The sequence below is a fragment of the Hibiscus syriacus genome, unplaced genomic scaffold (assembly GCF_006381635.1).
Source record: "Hibiscus syriacus cultivar Baekdansim isolate YM2019G1 unplaced genomic scaffold, ASM638163v2 tig00113096_pilon, whole genome shotgun sequence".
NCBI lineage: Eukaryota > Viridiplantae > Streptophyta > Magnoliopsida > Malvales > Malvaceae > Hibiscus > Hibiscus syriacus.
The window spans coordinates 448,099-469,838 of NW_024063440.1; the positions used below are offsets into that span (position 1 = coordinate 448,099).

Below are 21,740 nucleotides of genomic sequence, written 5' to 3' on the forward strand. Positions count from 1 at the left end.
TACTTGTAACAAATTAGACAGTTATCTAACACTATAAATAAGGGTTCTAGCTTTAGTGTAATGCGATATGGTGAGAAGAAAAAACAATACGAGAGAGCGAGTGTGAAGCTTAACAAAGCTTTTAATAGTGAAGTGTGTAAAACTAGCTGAAGCTAGTATTTGTATTTGTCTTGTGCTTCGTATTTATAAATCATATGAACTATAAGATATATCGAGTGGCCATTTATGCTTCCAACATCTTAGAGACGAAGCATTTTCCCAGTTTCTGATTTCACACAACACTGATTCCATTCTTGCTACCTCCTGACTAATGAAATCGGGTTGCTCTATCCCAGGAATAAGAAGTCTCATTTCCCATGGGATGCTCCTGGTTGTGTCTCATCTAATTCGATACTCTGAATGAGAGTATCGGTATTGAGAGGATTTTCTACACTTCGATAACTATTTTGGTATCGATACTATGGGTAGGTATCGAGACTACCAGAGGGGAAAAAGGGTTGATAGCCTTGTTGTTTAATCAGGGAACTCAAAGGGAGAGTTAGGAGCGCCCTAATCTTCAACTAAAATTTACAAGCAAAAACATTAAACAATAAATATGTTTGTGTACAAGAACTTTGTGAAGTAAGATTTCACTAGACTTATGTCTTGTTTGATACTCAGGAAACGATGATGACACCAAGTTACTGTATATGAAGATCATCTTATTTGTATGAGAAATATTCGAATATATTCAAGTCAGTGTTGAATCACTTAAAGTGCTAATCGAGCGTTGCTATGATGTTGTTTAACTTAGAGACGTTCAGGATACTCTAGAGGAGTAGACTAGCTGGATATACATTTATGATATTATGTGCCCCGTATCTCACCCTAGGTACTTGGTAATTAGTACCATTTTCATGGAAGATTCGGATACTGTGTAACCCATATCTCACCCTAGGTACTTGGTCATGAGTGTTATTTAGATGGAAAATTCCGATGATGTGTGACTCATGTCTTATCCAAAGTACTTTTTTGGTATGTTAGAGGGGTGTGAACATGTGATTTTGTGTGACCTCGGACTACATATGGTTGTGTGTTTCACACCTACATATGGTTGTGTGTTTTGATGTACCTATGTTGTTAATAAGTATACATGTTAACTTGCTCATATGATGAATTCATGTAGTATAGTAGAATTATTTGTGTGGCCATGAGTTTGTTAGCTTAGCGTTCGAAATGTGTTTTCATTCGCAGGTTCATGGGGGACCTGAGGAACATATCATCGAGTTCAAGTTTCTAGATCGATCAAGCTACCGAATTACGTCTTGAGTATCATTAGTGGGTATGTACTATTCATTAACCTTATGTGTATTCAAGTTGGAACTCTATTTTGATATACTTGATATTATTTTTGGATGTATTATTGGAAGCTCCCCTTTGTAAACTTTATGCACTTGCATCTTCAAACTCATGGATTTATTATGATTACTATGGTTATGGTTACTTATATTGGTTATTGATTTAAAAAAAATGGTTAACCACTTCGGTGATTTTGTGTCACTTTAATCCTCTGGATTTGGGTTGGTTTCGGATTAGGGTGTTACAATGTCAGCACCGTAAACCACCACGTCAGCACCGTGAACCACCACGTCAACACATTAACAATCAACAATGGAAAATGTTAGTCAAAGGGTCACATTGGGTTTATTTTCTGAGTTGGATGGTTATGTTGGATGCAAAAATAATTTGAGGGCTACATTAGTTTTTTTAGAAAAGTATAAGGACCTCATATACATTTTTGCATTTTTCTTTTTAATTTTATTATGATTATAATTTTTTAATACTTATTATAAAAAAATTAAAAATAAATCAAAATTTTATTTTATTTTTAATATTTATTATTTTTTTACAAAAAAGTTTAGGTCAAGAGTGGCTCCCCCAATCTAGGGTCAGATCATACTTGTACCAACACTCGTTGGCATTTTTAATATTTATTATCTAAGCGTTTGATTTAAGTTTTATTTTTTATATGTATTTTATTGCATTTATTTTTTAGTATTAATTACTATAAAAGGTTTTTTATATTATATTTTTTATGTTTTTCTATTAACTTTTTTCAAATAATTTTATATGATATTTTTTTGTACAATTCATACATGCATCATGAATAAATTAAGAAAAAGTGTCGAAATAAACGCATACTTACACCAGTGTAAGTATATATATCTCCAAATATTTTGGTATCTAGAAATAAACACATACTTAAAAATATTGAAAATATATATATTAAATTATTTATGTAAAAATTTTATAATAAGTATATATACCAGAAATAATAGAAAAATATATTTTTATGAACTTTTATATAAATTCTTTTATTTTAATATTGAGAATTAAACTTGTTATAAAGAAAAATTATCTCAAGGACAATTTGATAAAATATACATTCTTCATATCTTATGTTTCTTCAATTAAACATTGTAATCTTACATTTTTGTTAAACAAATGACCTCTAATTGTATTATCAAAAGTAATCTTATATCTCGTGAACTAAATGACCTCTAAAGTTAATCGGTTAAAATTGTCATGTGGAATATTTTAATTGGCTAATTGTTTTAACCAAATAAAAAAACTTGAAAAATAGAGGTAACTTTTGAAAGTTAAGGAAGCAGAACGTCCTAGAAAAATTTAGGAAATAACTTAATACAAAAGATATAAAGGGACAAATGAACCTTAAAGCCTAATTATAATATTTTGATAGTTCGAAAGCAATTTGATATCAAACTCTTATTTCATAATTTTAAAAGTTCAATCCCTTACGTGGGTAATGTCTAAATGATCAAACTAATTATCAAATTCTATATATTAATCATAACCAATCAACCATCCATGTGAAATTATAATCCAGAAAATTATCAAATTCTAATTTATATCGTGTGCTGATGGTGACTTTAATTAGATTTAATTAATCCATTGAATGAAATAATCACGATTAAGGTCACTTTCATATTTGATGAAAATTAAATTTTTGAACTATTTCTTTGGTCACTGATTAGATAATATCATTTGAAAATAAATAAAGGTGAAAATTGAAAAAAAAAATGGATTAAATTAATTTGTTTTTATAAGAAATTGATATGTTTAAAACTGGTTAAATTGTTAAGATAACACATTTTTATTCTTTCTTTATTAAAATAGTATTTTAAAAAAATTATTTTTTTCAAATTGACATCCATTTCTTCCACATAGGTCGAAGGCGCACCTGCATGACAACGTCTTTTGAAAGGCTCTTCCTTATGTAAGTGTCTTTGCTTCCTATGTGATAGAAATGAGTGTCATTTTGAGAATTAAAGATTTTTTTGTGGATAAAAAAATTTAGGGTAAACTATATAAATGGTCACTGAACTTTTAGGGTGTTTGCATTTTGATCGCCCAACTTTTAAAACTTGCAATATAATCATCAAATTTTTAGTTTGTTTTCAGTAAAGTTCATGATGTTACTTCCCATTAGTTTTATATGACGTGACACATTACTATTATTTTTTAGCTTAATAAAATAATCCTTTTAACCCATTTCAAACATAAAAAATTTTCCCCACCTAAAATTGATCGAAAACTCTAAAAATCAAATTTATCTTTCTCTTATTCTCTTTATTTGATAATTCATGTTCATAAACGCTTCATTTTACATGTTGAACATCAAATTTCAAATTCATGTTCAAATTCCAGCTTACCAAAATGAACTTGAACCAGTAAACATAGGGAAAATAGAATCTCTAAATCCTAAATTACTCTTTTCTTAACCCAACATAATCATGTACCACAAAACCCCCAAACAAACCACTAAAATCACTTGCTAAAACCTTCTTCCTCTCTTCATGGATGTCATCTTCCTTAACAAACCAACGATAACAGTATATGAACATAGATTCAATAGGGGATCATACCAAATAAAAAATTACAATTTCTTATAAATACACTCCCATTGTTAACACACCCAAAGAACCTCATTCCAAAATTAATATTCATCCAAGCTGTGAGTAAGGTAGTTGACATTCTGCAAAAACATGTTGGGATTATAGTTCATGTCTCCATTGCTAGCTTTGATTGTTGATCAAACAAAGAGAATAAGAGAAAGGAAAATTTGACTTTTAGGGTTTTCAGTCAATTTTGAGTGAGTAAAATTTTTCAGTATGCTGAAATGGGTTAAAAGAATTATTTTTATTAAGTTGAAAATAACAATAATGTGCCATGCCAAGTGAAACTAACGGGAGGTAACGTCAGAAACCTTATGGAAAACGAACTAAAAGTTTGGTGACTATATTATAAGTTTTAAAAGTTTGGTGACCAAAATGCAAGTATCCTAAAAGTTCAGTGACTATTTATGTAGTTTACCCAAAATGTAAAAGGCATTATTTTAATAATACAACCAAAGTTTGGACAAAAGATTAGGTTAATATCGTGCCCAGTATTTGAAAAAAATATAATATTATATGTTTGAAATGTTCTCACGTTTTCTTTTTGATGAATTGCGCGATTGTATTCCATATACGTCTTAGAAAAGTACTTTCATTTAATAAATAAATAAAAAGTATAAAACGCCAACAAAAAGAAGAAAAGACGGTGGATAAAATTATAAAATATGAAATAAAATCACATTATTAGGAGATTTGATTGATTTTGTAACGTAAACATATGACATGGGCTGTCGACAATTCTATTTATTTTATTTTGTGATTTCTCCAATGTTCGTTCATCATCATGCTGGTCACTATTTATTTTATATAAAAAAATCATGTTCATCACTAATTAATATTTAGGGTAAATTTATGTTTAGTACCAAAGCTATTAGTTTTAGTCTATTTTATTATCTAATCTTTCAATTTTTTCAAAATCATATCTAACATTTAGTTTTTGCTTCATTTTTAGTATCTCGCTGTTAAAAACTTAACTGCATTTTTTATGGGTAAATTACACCATTCATCACTCAACTATCTTTCCACTCCTATTTTGGTACTAAAGTTTAAAAGTTTTCAATTTAACTACTTAACTTTCAAATTGCTCCTATTTTAATCACTCTAATTTATTTTATTAATAAATTTTGTGACATGACATTTTTTTATTTTTTTTATTAATATATAATTAAAAATAAAAAATAAAATTGAAAATTGAAAATTAGAGTGGTTAAATTAGGAGTAATTTAAAAGTTAAGTAATTAAATTAAAAAAATTAAACTTTAGTGACCAAAATAGGAGTGAGAAGATAATTGAGTGATGAATGATGCAATTTACCCATAAAAAGATGCCACGTGCAAATCACCCGTTAAGTTTTTAACTGTGAGCTACTAAAACGAAATAAAAACTAAAAGTTAGGTATGGTTTTGAAAAAATTGAAAGTTTATGTACTAAAACAGACCAAAACCAATAGTTTAAGTACAAAACGCGTAATTTACCCTATATTTATTTATTAATAATATAATTAAATTTTATATTACGGTTAGTTAAAAATTACTTCAATAAGTTAATATAAATTATTTATCATATATTTGTAATTATTTATCAGAAATATTTTTTATAAATATATTTTTTTTATAAAAAGATTTTCATTTGGATACAATAAAATCTTTCAACTTAATAAAATCTTCAATAAGATCCCGTGTCTATTACTATCAGATTTTATATTTTCTTTTTTAAGACAACCCACCCAAGCACATAAAAAAATGGAGACAATTGTCACAAAGAAATTCATACATGTTAAATATAAAGATATGAAATTTTTTCTTAAAAATTACATTTAACATCAAAAGAACTCAGTAACCTTCATAAAAGTTTTTTGTTTTTATCGAACGAAACGTTTTATGAAATGATAAAGGAATAGTGAGCGAAACAAACTATTTGACACTACTTTATTACATAATTCTGATTAAATCGAGAAACAATAAACCTGTTCAAAAGACAAATTCCTACATCCAAGTTGCATGGAAGCCACAATAAAATGGAATAATGAAGCTTAATACGGACGGAGTAAGTCAGGGAAACCCGGGCATCTCGGGCGCAGGTAAAATCATGAGAACAACTACTAGTAGGTAGATTATGGGGTTCACGACGCACCTAGGCATATGCACAAGTGTAGCAGCTGAGCTTCATGCCACAAGAATTGGATTAATGCTTGCATGGGAACTTGGGTGTAGAGCTATTGAGCGTGAAGTAGATGTCCAAATAGTTCTAAACTTACTTGATGATGAGGACGTTACGGTGCATCATATGGGGGTAATCATCTAGGATATACAGAATTTGAGAGCTCGCAATTGGGTGTTAATATTCAAACATACTTTTCATGAAGGGAATTTTTGTGTCGATGCGTTTTCGAAGATGGGTTGTAGCATTGAGCAAGAGTTAATGGTATTTGAATCACCGCTGGTTAAGTTCACGTCATTCCTGGATGTAGAAGCTAGAAGGATTTCGTTCCCCAAAGGATTTATAGTAAGTTGGACATGTTTCGTCTTATTTCTCGCTGTAACAATAAAAAAAAGCATTATACTAAAAAAATTATTCCCTTAATTATATAGTGTTGTTTTATTAAGTCTCTCAATTATTCGAAGTTATAAAATGATCATCTGACTATAAGGCATTTCTTTGTTGAATTTTTCGATTATTAAAAATTACAAAATGATCATCTGACTATTTATATGTTCCAAACTCTCTCTGTTCAGTTCAAAAATTGGCAGTCGACTAAACTAGACATTAACTTGCTGATCGAGATATGATAAAATCATATTTTTATGATGTCTGTCGGCACCGCCGTTCTTTTCAAGAATTGGTTTTACAACATATTATTTCAAGCATTGACTCGACGACATAATATAGATTTAGACTCAATGGCATAATGTAAACATTGACTCGATACACAAAATACATCTCAAAAATCAGATTTACCATATCCCAGTGAACATATTAACGTCCAGCTCAAACAATCACCAATTTTTTTGTAACTTCTGATAGTCGGGCTTAACAAAATTCATCTTATAATCGGGGGACTATTTTGTAACTTTCAATAGTTGAGGGATCATTTGTTTACTTTACCCTAAAAAGTTTAGATGACATGGAAGAAAAGGACAATTGTTGACGTCATCTTGATTACATTGTTATTATTTTATTATATTTAGATCAATTTATTAAAAAAATAATGATTTAAATAAACATAATAAAAATTTAAATACTATAATAATTAAATTGGTTAAGTTAAGAGGGGCGAAATGTTCTATCAAATTTCTTTTCAAATTTGTATTGAATGAAGAGAAATCTTTTTAAAGATAATGATGCTGATATGGGTTATTATATAAAATATGATGGATGGGCCGAAAAAAAAAGGGTTTTAAAAATGAATGAGTAAACGAAGAGATTTGAATTTTGTTGGAAGTTGAAATTTGGAAGCAATCTTTTTATAAATAGCAATTTTCCTCGTTTTCATATCCCAATCAGCCATATTTCAGTTTGATCAATCTCTCTCTTAAATCTCGGTTTGTGTCTCTTTTCAAGAAGCATAAGCCATTGGAATTCTGTTTTTTTTTTCTGTATGTTTCTAGCTTATGAAATCTTCATTTTCAGCTGTTTGCATTATGTTATATTGATTTTGTCATGGCGTCAGAGTCGAAGAAAAATTATGTTGTTCTAATTTACTGGATTTTTCTTCTTCTTGAAAACCAAACATGTATTTGCCATTGTTATCAAACGGAAAACGAGCTTAGCTCATCTCTTTTCTTCCCCTTTCTTTTTTCTTAATGGGTTTCTTTCATGTAATTGGATGCTTTTTTCAAATTCAATACGTAGATTTCATTGCACTTCTTTGTTGTTTTTAAGTTGTTTCGTTGGATTCTACAGGATTGTTCTATTATAATCTCAGTTTTGGCAATAAATTTGATACCGGATATTAATTAAAGTGGTTATTATTGTTCACCTACCTGTTTCTGCTATATTTTGTCAAATGAATATAGTTGAAGGTCATTTTCCTTTTTTTTTTTTATTTTGGTCTTATAATGGATGTTACAAGTACAGCTTTTATTGCCTAAATTTGGGATTCTAAGCGCAAAAAATTTATCTCCTTCAGATTTGAAGAAAATCAGGATGGCAAGAACAAGGATTCCCGTCTTACCGATGGGACTAGTGCTTTGGTGCTGCTTGAATATCCCAGCAAAATCAGAATATATGAAATATAAAGATCCGAATCAGCTGATACCTGTCCGAATTCAGGACTTGCTTGATAGAATGACATTAGAGGAAAAGATAGGACAAATGGTCCAAATTGATCTAAGAGTTGCTTCCGCTGAGGTGATGAAAATGTACTTCATTGGTGAGCAACATCCATCACACTCTCCTTCAATAAAGTGCACCAAATGAAGCAATTCTCGAGTGAGCAATAATAGACTAAAAAGGGTATGTTTTGCTTTGTCAGGAAGTATATTGAGCGGAGGTGGGCATGTCCCGGCTCCACAAGCTTCTGCAGAAGCTTGGATAGACGTGATCAATGACTTTCAAAGAGGTTGTTTATCGACCCGGTTAGGAATTCCGATGATCTATGGGATCGATTCTGTTCACGGAAATGGAAATGTTTACAAGGCAACTATTTTTCCTCACAACATTGGTCTAGGTGCAACCAGGCATGTAGATGCACTGTAGCTGTTTGGTTTTAGTCTCTGGATATGCTTAAGAGTCTAACTATAATTTCACTTTTTTTCTTATAAACCAGGGACCCTGAACTTGTTAAGAAAATTGGGGCTGCAACGGCACTTGAAACCAGGGCAACTGGCATTCCATACGTTTTTTCCCCTTGTATAGCGGTAGCTTTAATTTTCCATTTCCTGTTTTTCTTAACCTAGAGAAGAGAGTTTTTCACTTCTGATTCGTTTACTACTTTTTTTTGAACAGGTTTGCAGAGATCCAAGATGGGGTCGATGTTACGAAAGTTACAGCGAAGATCCCCAGATTGTTCAAGACATGACAGAAATTATACTCGGATTACAAGGAGACATACCTACTCACTCTACTAAGGGCGTTCCATTTGTTGCTGGAAAGTAAGCAATTCGCAAACTACACAAGTTAAACTGAATTTTGGATTTAGACATGATCTTTATTTACATAGTTAACTGCATATAACACGAAGTCGTGAGTTTTGGTCACGAAGTAACAGTTTTAACATTGGACCAGATTTGAGGTAAATGTCGCGAACAAGTATGTTTATCCCTTTTTGGAAGATCGTACACTTATATTCATGTTTAAATATGTGTCGTACACGGGTATTTTGGAGAAAATAAAGAGACTGAGCAACACAGATCTTATTCCTTGTTGCTTGTTATTGTTGAATAAGACTTTGGTGAACATGTGTTGGCTAAGTGATGGTGCCCATGTCTTTACAATATTCATATTGAAAATTAATGTTCTTCTGTACATGAATTCCACTCCTTACAAAGAGCAAACAGAAGTAGAAATATAGGTCCCACTTGCATCCACAATACAAAGTTTGACTGCTTCTTGTAATTAACTTGGTTGGCCTCAAATCTTATCCAGAACATATTTGTGGGTTCCAAGCATTTATTTCTGAATGGAAATAATGTATAGATACCTATACACAAATCTTGAGCTTTTAGTGCTGTTACATGTTGAAATTATATCTTATTTTATTGTAAGGTAAAGGATGGTCATTTTCTAGCTTTCTAATTGCAGAATTTGTGTCCCTTTCTTGTTTTGGTATGAAGGAAAAAAGTTGTGGCTTGTGCTAAGCACTATGTAGGTGATGGTGGAACAACCAAAGGCATGAACGAGAACAACACGGTGATAGACTGGCAGGGTTTGCTCAGCATTCATATGCCAGCTTATTATACTTCAATCATGAAAGGCGTTTCAACGGTCATGGTCTCCTATTCAAGCTGGAATGGGATTAAAATGCACACTAATCGTGAGTTAATCACGGGTTTCCTCAAGAACACACTTGGTTTTAAGGTATAACTCTTTCTCATAGTACCGAAATCATGTTTTTGGGTCACTATAACTATGTTACTTGGACTTAAGGGTAAGTCTCCTAATAGGTGTCTGAATATGTGCAGATATGAATACTTTGAGAAAAAAATGAAAAGTCCGAGTAACATAGATCACTGGTATTACCTTACAAAAGAACCTGGGAACATAATATTGATTTTGTACAATGTCTCAGGGCTTTGTCATCACGGATTGGGAAGGTCTTGATCGGATAACAACTCCACCGCATGCAAACTATTCATATTCAATTCAAGCTGGAATCCATGCAGGCATTGACATGGTTAGAGTTTGCGTAAAGGTTTCATTTTCATCTGTTTTTAAAGTGTTGGATCTTCTATTAATGTTAACCAATTTCAGGTCATGGTTCCATACAACTATAAAGAATTCATAGACGGGCTAACCTTCTATGTAAGAAACAATATGATCCCCATGAGCCGCATTGATGATGCAGTGGCGAGAATTTTGCGAGTTAAGTTTGTAATGGGCTTATTTGAGAACCCTCTAGCAGATAACAGCTTGGCTGACCAACTAGGAAGTCAGGTTAGTTTATTAGCCATGTTGCTCTTTAAACCAGTGAATAAAAGACTAGGCCAATAGTTGAACTGTAAAAACCAGTTTAATTCAGCATTTTTCCTTTTTTACTGATTGAATTGGTTTTATGCCAATTTTTTGAGTCCATGGTTCTTAGTGTCCTATGAGATAAGACAGATCATCCAATCTCGATTTTACCGGTCCAACAGACTGATCTGGAACACTTTTTTAACTTTAAAGATTGACATGGTCATAATGCCCTAAATTTTAATTACCAATTAAACAGGAACATAGAGAGTTGGCTAGAGAAGCAGTGAGGAAATCGCTTGTTTTGCTAAAGAATGGCCAGTCTGAGGATCAGCCATTGCTTCCCCTACCTAAGAAAACATCAAAAATACTAGTTGCTGGTAGCCATGCAGACAATTTGGGCTATCAATGTGGTGGATGGACAATCGAGTGGCAAGGGTTTAGCGGAAACAACCGTACAGTTGGTATTTCTCGACCTTCTGCAATATATTCCTGGCTTTTATAAACCTTAAGCATTAACCATTGCAATGTCTCTTCTTATGAATAGGTACAACAATCCTATCTGCCATCAAGAACACAGTTGCTTCAAGCACCGATGTCATATACAAGGAGAATCCTGAGGCTGAATTTGTCAAGTCCAACGACTTCTCCTATGCCATTGTCGTAGTAGGGGAACATCCGTACGCAGAAACAGAAGGTGACAGCTTGAATTTGACAATTGCAGAGCCAGGTCCAACCACAATCAGAAATGTCTGTGGAGCCATCAAATGCATTGTTATCCTAATATCCGGTCGCCCTGTTGTGATCCAACCTTACCTTGCCTCCATAGATGCTCTTGTTGCTGCCTGGTTGCCTGGAACTGAGGGTCAAGGAGTTGCAGATGTCCTATTTGGTGACCACGGTTTCACAGGCAAGCTACCTCGTACCTGGTTCAAGACGGTCAATCAACTGCCGATGAACATCGGGGATCCACATTATGATCCGCTATTTCCATTTGGGTTTGGCCTTACTACTGAACCAACTAAAAGACTAAGCTATGGGAATCCATTCTTAAGGTTTTCTCCTTTTTTTAATTAGTTTTCATCATCATGTACATTTGTTGTACAAATAGCTTTAGCTTTAGCAATTCTTGATATACACTCCAAAACTTGTTTTCTTACTCCAAAATTGTACGCGTAAATTAAAATATTTTATAATTTTATGAATACTACGAGGAATAATTCTAAACATATTATTTCAAAATTAAAAAAATGTTAAAACTAATACATTATAATTTTATTAAAAATATTTTTTTTGAATATCTTTAACCCATTTTTTTAAAATATTTTTAATATACATCTACTCTACTATACTACTTGCAGTTCATAAACGTAAGCATACTAAGCGGTATAAACAGAGAGACATAAATATAATCATGCAATGTTATGAACGACCACATTTTATAATTTACATAATAAAGTTCTTATTGACATGCGTGTTTCGTCTAGCATCAGTTACTATATCACATACACGATAATCACAATTTCACACAATAACACATTTATACAATAATGACAACCGATATTACATAGAGATTATGTAGCCTAGATAGAGAATCACAATATTACATAGAGGTTAGGTAGTCTAGATGATAATAAAATATATTTTTGAGTTAAAATAAGAAAAATATATATTAAAATAAAAAAAATATTTTTTAATTAAATTAAGAATACAATATATTTAATAAGTTAAGTTAAAATAACATATTTTTTTAAAAGTTAATATTTATATGTATATAATAAGTATTTATAGACTAAGGTACAAATTATATAAAACATGTTAATCTTAAACCAAGCAATGGTCTTGATTTGGTGACTAGGTGCATGTTTAGTTTCCACATATCACAAGTTCAAATCTCTTTAACTCCAATTTATAAATAATATGAATTTAATTTTTCAATCTGATTTGAACTCCAATTTATAAATAATATAAATTTAATTATTCAATTAAATAACAACTTAATTGTCGAATTTTTAACAGAAAAACATTATTTTGTATATTTTAATAGTCAAAGAACTTAACATAATACCATCCAATAGTCAGATTATTTGAGTAATTCACCCTAAAATGTAATTGTTTTAGGGCCATTCCTTTTCATTCAATCCAATTCAACTTTTTTCCCCATTTATTCTAATAAAAAAATAAATAAATGAAAGAGTTTTAAATTTTGATGGAGGTAGAAACTTAGCAATCATTCGACACATACGAACTTTTCCTTGTTTTGATTCCCCATACACCCACATAACATTTTCAACAGTCTCTCTCTTAAATCTTTTTTTTTCCCTCTTTTCAAGTAACAGAAGCCACTGGATTTCTTTTTCCTGTATGTATCTAACTTATGAACTCTCTTTATTTTCAGCTGTTTGCGTTATGTTATATCGATGTTTTTTTTTTTGGAGGGGGGGTTCCCTGGAAACCGAACATGTCGCCATTGGGATTCTTGTACTTATAATTGAAAGCTTTTGTAAAATTCAATACGTAGTTTCCACTGAGCTTTTTGTTGTTTTTGAGCTGTTTAATAAATGGGTCCTCTGCCATTCTTAGCTCCACTGTACTGGGCCATTTGATCCTTCTCTTCTGGTACACTTCCTTTTTTCATATATCTTCTTCAGAAGCGATCACCTTTCCTGAATACTACTGGATTGCTCTATGATATCTCAGTATTGGCAATAAATTGATCAAATTTGATACCAGATATCAATTAAAGTGGCTATTATTGTTCACCTACCTGTTTGTGCTACTTTTTGCCAAATTGCATTGTTTCTCATGAATGTAGTTGAAGGTCAATTTTTCGTTTTTCTGTACTTGGTTGCTTATAATGGATGTTTACAACTTTTATTGCCTAAATTTGGGATTCTAAGTATGCAAATTTTCTTTTTTATCTGGAGGAAATTGGAAGAAAATCAGGATGGCAAGAACAAGGATTCTTATCTTATTGGTGGGACTAGTGCTTTGGTGTTGCTTGAATATCCCAGCAAAATCAGAATATATGAAATATAAAGATCTGAATCAGCCGATACCTGTCCGAATTCAGGACTTGCTTGATAGAATGACATTAGAGGAAAAGATAGGACAAATGGTCCAAATTGATCTAAGAGTTGCTTCCGCTGAGGTGATGAAAAAGTATTTCATTGGTGAGCAACATCCATCACACTCTCCTTCAATAAAGTACACCAAATGAATCAATTTTCGAGGGAGCAACACTAGACTAAGAAGGGTATGTTTTGCTTTGTCAGGAAGTATATTAAGTGGAGGTGGGCATGTCCCAGCTCTACAAGCTTCTGCAGAAGCTTGGATAAACGTGGTCAATGACTTTCAAAGAGGTTGTTTATCGACCCGATTAGGAATTCCGATGATTTATGGGATTGATTCTGTTCATGGAAACGGCAATGTTTACAAGGCAACTATTTTTCCTCACAACATTGGTCTAGGTGCAACCAGGCATGTAGATGCAGCATAGCTGTTTGGTTTTAGACACTGGATATGCTTCAGAATTTAACTATTGTTTCACTTTTTTCTTATAAACCAGAGACCCTGAACTTGTTAAGAAAATCGGGGCTGCAACGGCACTTGAAACCAGGGCAACTGGCATTCCATATGTTTTTGCCCCTTGTATAGCGGTAGCTTTAATTTTCCAGTTCCTGTTTTGTTCATCTTAACCAGGAGAAGTGTTTCTCACTTCTGATTCTTTTACTACTTTCTTTGAACAGGTTTGCAGAGATCCAAGATGGGGGTCGATGTTATGAAAGTTACAGTGAAGATCCTCAGATAGTTCAAGACATGACAGAAATTATACCCGGATTACAAGGAGATATCCCTACTAACTCTCCTAAGGGTGTTCCATTTGTTGCCGGAAAGTAAGCAATTTTGCAAACTACATAAGTTCAGCTGAATTTTGGATTTAGACATGATCTTTATTTACATAGTTGACTAGATATAACAAAGATTCATGCTTTTCCTTTTCATGCTGTAATAACAGCACAAATGTCAATCTTTTAGTCTTGAAGTAATAGTTTGGCAATGGACCTGGTGTTTTTTATTCTATGTCACCTGGATTTAAGAATGTGCTGGGTGAAATATGTCCGTAGTGAAATATGTGTCGGTCAAGGGTATTTTATAGAAAATTAAAAGACTGAGCAACACAGGTCTTATTCCTAGTTGATTGTCGATGCTTAATGAGAATTTGGTGAAAGTGCGTTGGCCAACTGATGGTGCCCATGTCTCTACAATGTTCGTTTCTGAAAACTAAACTATTATACTTCTATTTTTGTGGGATACATAAATGATGTGTACATGAATTCCACTCCTTATAAAGAGCAAAGAAAAGTAGAAATATAGGTCCCACTTGCATCCACAATACAATGTTTGACTGCTTCATGTAATTAACTTGGTTGGGCTTACATCTTATTCAAAACATATTTGTGGATTCCAAGCATTGTTTTTTTTCTGGGGAAACTAATTTCTCTTTCTTTTTCTCCCTGTTATGGAATGAAGGAAAAATGTCGCGGCTTGTGCTAAGCACTATGTAGGTGATGGTGGAACAACCAAAGGCATAAACGAGAACAACACGGTGATAGACTGGCAGGGTTTGCTCAGCATTCATATGCCAGCTTACTATAATTCAATCGCAAAAGGTGTTTCAACGGTCATGGTCTCCTATTCAAGCTGGAATGGGATTAAAATGCATACTAATCGCGAGTTAATCACAGGTTTCCTCAAGAACACACTTGGTTTTAAGGTATAACTCTTTCTCATAGGACTGAAATCAAGTTTCATAGGTATGAATACTTCAGAAAAATGAAAAGTTACTTTACAAAAGAACCTGGGAACATAACATTGATTTTTGCACAATATCTCAGGGCTTTGTCATTACGGATTGGGAAGGTCTTGATAGGATAACAACTCCTCCGCATGCAAATTTTTCATATTCAATTCAAGCTGGAATCCGTGCTGGCATTGACATGGTTAGAGTTTGTTTGAATTTTGAATTCATTTTCATCTGTTTTTAAAGTGTTGGATCTTCTATTAATGTCAACAAATTGCAGGTCATGCTTCCATACAAACATAAAGAATTCATAGATGGGCTAACCTTCCATGTGAAAAACAATATCATCCCCATGAGCCGCATTGATGATGCAGTGACGAGAATTTTGCGAGTTAAGTTTGTATTGGGATTATTTGAGAACCCTCTAGCAGATAACAGCTTTGCTGACCATCTGGGAAGTCAGGTTAGTTTATTAGCCATGTTGCTCTTTAAACCAATGAATAAGAGACCAGGTCAATAGTTTAACTGTAAAAACCAGTTTAATTAAGCATTTTATCATTTTTACTGATTGAATTGGTTTTATACCAGTTTGTTGAATCCATGGTTCTTGGTGTCCTATGAGATAAGACAGATCATCCAATCTAGATTGAACTGGTCCAACAGACTGATATGGTCCTCTTTTTTAACTTTAAAGATTGACATGATCATAATGCCCTAATTTTTAAGTACCAATTAAACAGGAACATAGAGAGTTGGCTAGAGAAGCAGTGAGAAAATCGCTTGTTTTGCTAAAGAATGGGCAGTCTGAGAATCAGCCATTGCTTCCCCCACCTAAGAAAACATCAAAAATACTAGTTGCTGGTAGCCATGCAGACAATTTGGGCTATCAATGTGGTGGATGGACAATCGAGTGGCAAGGGTTTAGCGGAAACAACCGTACAGTTGGTATTTCTCGACCTTCTACAATATATTCCTAGCTTTTATAAACCTTAAGCATTAACCATTGCAATGTCTCTTCTTATGAATAGGTACAACAAATCCTATCTGCCATCAAGAACACAGTTGCTTCAAGCACCGATGTCATATACAAGGAGAATCCTGAGGCTGAATTTGTCAAGTCCAATGACTTCTCCTATGCCATTGTCGTAGTAGGGGAACATCCGTACACAGAAACAGAAGGTGACAGCTTGAATTTGACAATTGCAGAGCCAGGTCCAACCACAATCAGAAATGTCTGTGGAGCCATGAAATGCATTGTTATCCTAATATCCGGTCGCCCCGTTGTGATCCAACCTTACCTTGCCTCCATAGATGCTCTTGTTGCTGCCTGGTTGCCTGGAACTGAGGGCCAAGGTGTTGCAGATGTCCTATTTGGTGACTACGGTTTCACAGGCAAGCTACCTCGTACCTGGTTCAAGACGGTTGATCAACTGCCTATGAACGTCGGGGATCCACATTATGATCCATTGTTCCCATTTGGTTTTGGCCTTACTACCGAACCAACTAAAAGGCAAAGCTATGAGAATCCATACATAAGATTTTCTTCCTTTTTCAAATAATTTTCTTCATCATTTACGTTTGTTGTAATATTCTTGATTTATATTCTAAAATATTTATATAAAAATTGTAAAGTTCCTTTACTATTAATTAAAGGAAATTTTAATATTTGAATTAGATTATTAAGAGTTATATAACAATTTGACTCGTGGTTTAAGTGATATTTTTTTATTTAAGTAATAATTAAATAAGTTTCTTGTATGAAATGACTTCTAAATCCTTGGAAATTTACAATCAATTAAGCCTCTCAAATTGAGAAATGTTTTATCATACTTAATAGGGTTATGGGATGTGATAATTTCTTGGGGAAATTATATAAATGGTCCATCGACTATAGAAGGTTGTTTTATTGAGTCTTTCGACTATTAAAAGTTACAAAATGGTCTCCCGACTATAAGACGATGTTTTTTTGAGTCCCTAATTATTAAAAGTTACAAAATAGTCGACTATTCATATGTTCCAAACTGATCCTTTTACGTTAAAAAATTATGGGCGTCTGAGTTAGATGTTAACCTGCTCACTTGGATATGATAAAAATCTAATCTCAGTGTTTGAGTTGTATTTTGTCGATTGAGTGTAATACCCCAAAAATTTAGATAATGACCAAAATGCAAATTTTGAAAGTTTGATGGTCAAAGTAGAAAATTTGGGAAAAGTTTAAGGAATTAAGTGGTAATTTTCCCAAAAATAATTTTATTCCATAAATGGATTTATTTAGTGATCAAATTATAAATTTGGTAAAGTTTTGGTGACCAAAGTAGAAATTTTGAAAAGTTTAAGGACCAAAATGTAATTTTGGAAAACATTATAAATGGGTCACGAAAATAAGAAAATAAAATATTATTTTCACAATTTTAAGATGTTGGAAAATAATATTTAATGGTTTAATTACATGTTTAATTTGAACTATTTGATTAGAGTGATTAAATTGTAATTTTTTAAAAATTGCAAGGGCAAATCGGTAAACTAAGATATAATTTGTTTATATTTGACTTATGGATGAAGATAAGGTTCAGGTGATATGATTTGGAAGATGATAAGGATAGGAATTTTGGTTTTATGGTAATTATGAAGTTTCATTAAGGGTATATTGGTATTTTCTCAATTTAATGAATTTAATATTCATTAAATGATAATTTAAACATAGATAAGCATGAAAAATATCTGAAATTTCATGCCAAAGTGTTCATCTCTTCTCCATGGACGTGAGATATACCAAGGTAAGGGAAAAATATTTGTTTTCCATTTTTGAGTCGATTCCTTTGGAATTCGGGTTTTGCCGTGAAATCGGAAAGTGATCTACGCGAAAAACGCTATCATTTAGTACAAATATTTCTTTCTAATCTTACTGGATTTCAAAGATCCCAAATCTAAGGGTTTATGTTCATGATAGGATTCATGAAATTGATGATAAATCTTGATGATTTAGTGGCTGTAGATACATTTTCAAGCTTGATTTGTGGTTAAAACATGTTCAATCTTTCTAGAGATTTTTACGTAAAATTCGGCCAAATTATAAGTTGGAGAACTTTGTGTTCTGATGAAAGTTGATTAGGGATTTGATTGTAGAGATGTTAAATGGTTGATTGAAAGTTGATTTTATACTTGAATCGAATCAAAACCATGAAAAAGTAGTTTTAAAGGATAAAGTATTGATCATGGTGTATCTAAGTGATAAAATGGTGAAGAACCATTTTATGTAATTGAAAAAGTTGGTGTCAATGTTAAAAGGAATTATTAAGTGTTAAATACTTGGTAGAAAATGAGTTCCAAGTATATTATGGAGTTGTTATGGGATGTGTTTATGTTAATACAATACTAACATATGTATCGTTATGAATTTGTGATTAATACAGATTGTGATTGATTTGTGATCGAAGCAAGTCAAATAGAAAAGGGTTTATTGTGGACAATTAGTGAGGAACATATTGTGGATTATATAAAGTGTCAAGGTAAGTGCAATACATGCATGAAATTATACATAGATGTTTTATACATTATCAGGAAGACTTGCGATAAGTCGACCTTGTTTATATCAGCATGATATATGTCATTTTTATAACTTTGACATGACATTGAAATGTCACGGTATGAAATTAAAATGTATTGATCATGAAAAATGTGATATTTTACCATGAATGTTTTCAGGTATGAATTGCCCAATGTTAAATATTGGTAATATACTTTGCCATGGATAGATTGAATAAAATAGACTATATGCCCAAGTAAGTCATTAAGGGACAGGGTATAGTTGGCATGCCATAGAGTATAGCAGCTGCAGGTTTATAATAGCACTATAGTGTGAAAGGGCACTAAGTGCGGAAAGGTGGATACGACCTTATGTATCATGTCCGGATTAGCACTATAGCGTAAGCTTAGTGTAGGTGGTGGGCACGACCTTATGTGTCATATCCGGATTAGCACTATAGCGTAAGCTTGGTGCAGGTTTAGCACTACGGTGCAAGTATTTTACTCGAATACTCAGGGTCCTCAGGGTTTTATATTGGGCTATGGGCTATGGTTTATGGTTTATTGGTTAATAAATGGTAAGTATGAAAATAAGCTTACGAGCTTATGGAATAAATAACAAGTATATGGGAAATAATTTTTATATTCAGTTATAATATTTTGATCATGGTAAAATATTGGATATGCTGGTAACATTGTATTGCAATGTTTATTATTTTAATTACCTCACTAAGTATATACTTAGCGTGTGATGATTTTCACACGTAGGTAAAAAGCCAGTAGTGGAATAAAGAGTTCAAAGCGACATCAAGTATCGAGAAGTATATTTCAATATCGGTAAGACATCCTAAGATGTAATGTTGACTTTATTAGTGGCATGTAATTATTAATGTTTTATTTGCTTTGTTGAACAAATTTGGAAACAAAATGGTAATTTTATGAGTTTTATATATTTTGCTGAAATTACTGTAGTAGTACTGTAGCAGTGCATCGATACACATTTTTTATTCAAATTTTTGGTGCATCGGTACACTGTTCACGTATTGTAGCAGTGTATCGATACACTGTTTGCGGTACAGTTCATCACTGTTCACGGTACTGTTCATCACTATTCATAAAAAAATAATAAAATCTTTTGCCTTAAATTTGTTATAACAAATCATAATTCATATGATATGATAATTTTGATAATATCATTTACCATTTTAAGAAAATAAAATTTAAATCACCTTTGAATTGAAAATGGTTTTCGAAATTCGGTGACATCTATAATCTGTATAGGTATAATTATACGGGTTATGGGTGTTACATTGAGTCTCTGTTTACGTTATGTCGTCGAGTTAGTGCTTGAAACAATATGTCGTCGAGTCCGTGCTTAAAATCAACGGCGATGTCAGTAGACATCATTCAAATATGATTTTATCATATCATATTCAACAGGTTAACATCCAGTTCAGATGAATAATCAGATGATCATTTTGTAATTTTTAATAGTCAATAGACTCAACAAAGTAGTGTCTTATAATTGAGACTATTTTATAATTTATAATAGTTGAGGGACTTAATAAATAAAACCCTATAATTGGAACCATTTCTGTATTTTACCTTAAAATTTTATTGGTTGTTAATATACTAAAGTGACAACATTTAATTAATTGAATTTAATTTTTTAGAAAATTAAAGAACTCAAAAGAAAATCTTAAACCTTATAAAAATTGTAATAATTCTAAAAAGGATAAACTGCATAAATGGTTATTAATGTTTAAGTAAATTTCTCTTTTTTCCTGTAACCCCCTAGACCCGGCCTATGTGTTTCGACTAAATCTAGTGGATCACATTATGATTATTAAAGACATTTTCCGAAATCGTTATTCCATCAATATGAAATCACATTATAAATAACATGGAATTATAAACAAATTATACTATCAAAATCCAACTCGTAAATATAGTACCAATAAATAATAATTTAATTTAAAACATGTCTTCAAATTCAAAATCACAATAAACCGAGCAGTAATAGCAAAAAAGTCATCATTATAAAATCTGATATTTAAAATAAGGTCCATGTCACCAAAATAAAGTCAACTTGCAAGATAAAAACATTACAATCTGATTTACTTCAAGAGATATGTTGATCCTCCAAGTCCTCGAACCGAGGTATCTAACCAACAGTATCTGAAAGGGGGAAAACATTTTCAAAGGTGAGCTAGGCTCAATGTGTCCCAACATTTTCATAAAATGTCAATAGGTACAAATCATAGTCCAGTAATCTCACAAATTCGTAAAAGAGTTTAACTTTTGAAAATCATAGTTTAAACCCTTTTCTGGTACACCATCAGTAGTTCCCAAAATTATTTTCCATATAGCTTACTTTATGCACATAGCAAAAAGAAAGCCGACTTAAGGATAGCTCTGAAGCTTGTATCCTTAAGCCCAAGTCAATAAGTCCATATAGCTTACCCTAACACACAGCAAAGGAAAGCTGACCTAATGAAACATCTTGGGGCCCTCAAGAGTCACATTAGGCCCAGTTAGCTTGATCAGAGCTATTCCATCGTAATTCAATTCAAAAATTCAATTGCACCGTGACATAAATTCCATAAATCCAAAAACATGGTAATCATATACCATTTCAAAACAAAAATTAGATAGCAACCATATTCCATAAATTGTCACATTAAATTGGTGCATCCATAAAACAATAACCAATGAATTCGGTGTACCACATATTAAAACCAATAAAACAGTTCAATAATAAGTAGGGAACACACCTCGACAATAGATTCAAATAGCAAATCTACTGATTGCTGGTTTCACCACGCTCTGCTACAGTTTTCGAA

General features: G+C 32.2%; 1 protein-coding gene and 1 pseudogene across 1 annotated transcript; both read left to right on the plus strand.

Moving 5' to 3' along the window:
- The first annotated feature begins 7,363 nt into the window (after positions 1–7,363).
- LOC120185278 lies at positions 7,364–16,931 on the plus strand (annotated as a pseudogene).
- Positions 8,090–11,738, plus strand: LOC120185342 (beta-glucosidase BoGH3B-like). Its single transcript, XM_039189588.1, has 9 exons — positions 8,090–8,328; positions 8,431–8,635; positions 8,725–8,815; positions 8,904–9,049; positions 9,731–9,974; positions 10,186–10,290; positions 10,368–10,550; positions 10,828–11,032; positions 11,116–11,738. The coding sequence occupies exons 1-9, from the start codon at positions 8,103–8,105 to the stop codon at positions 11,643–11,645; spliced, it is 1,935 nt and encodes a 644-aa protein (XP_039045519.1). The 5' UTR covers positions 8,090–8,102; the 3' UTR covers positions 11,646–11,738.
- Positions 16,932–21,740: the final 4,809 nt, after the last annotated feature.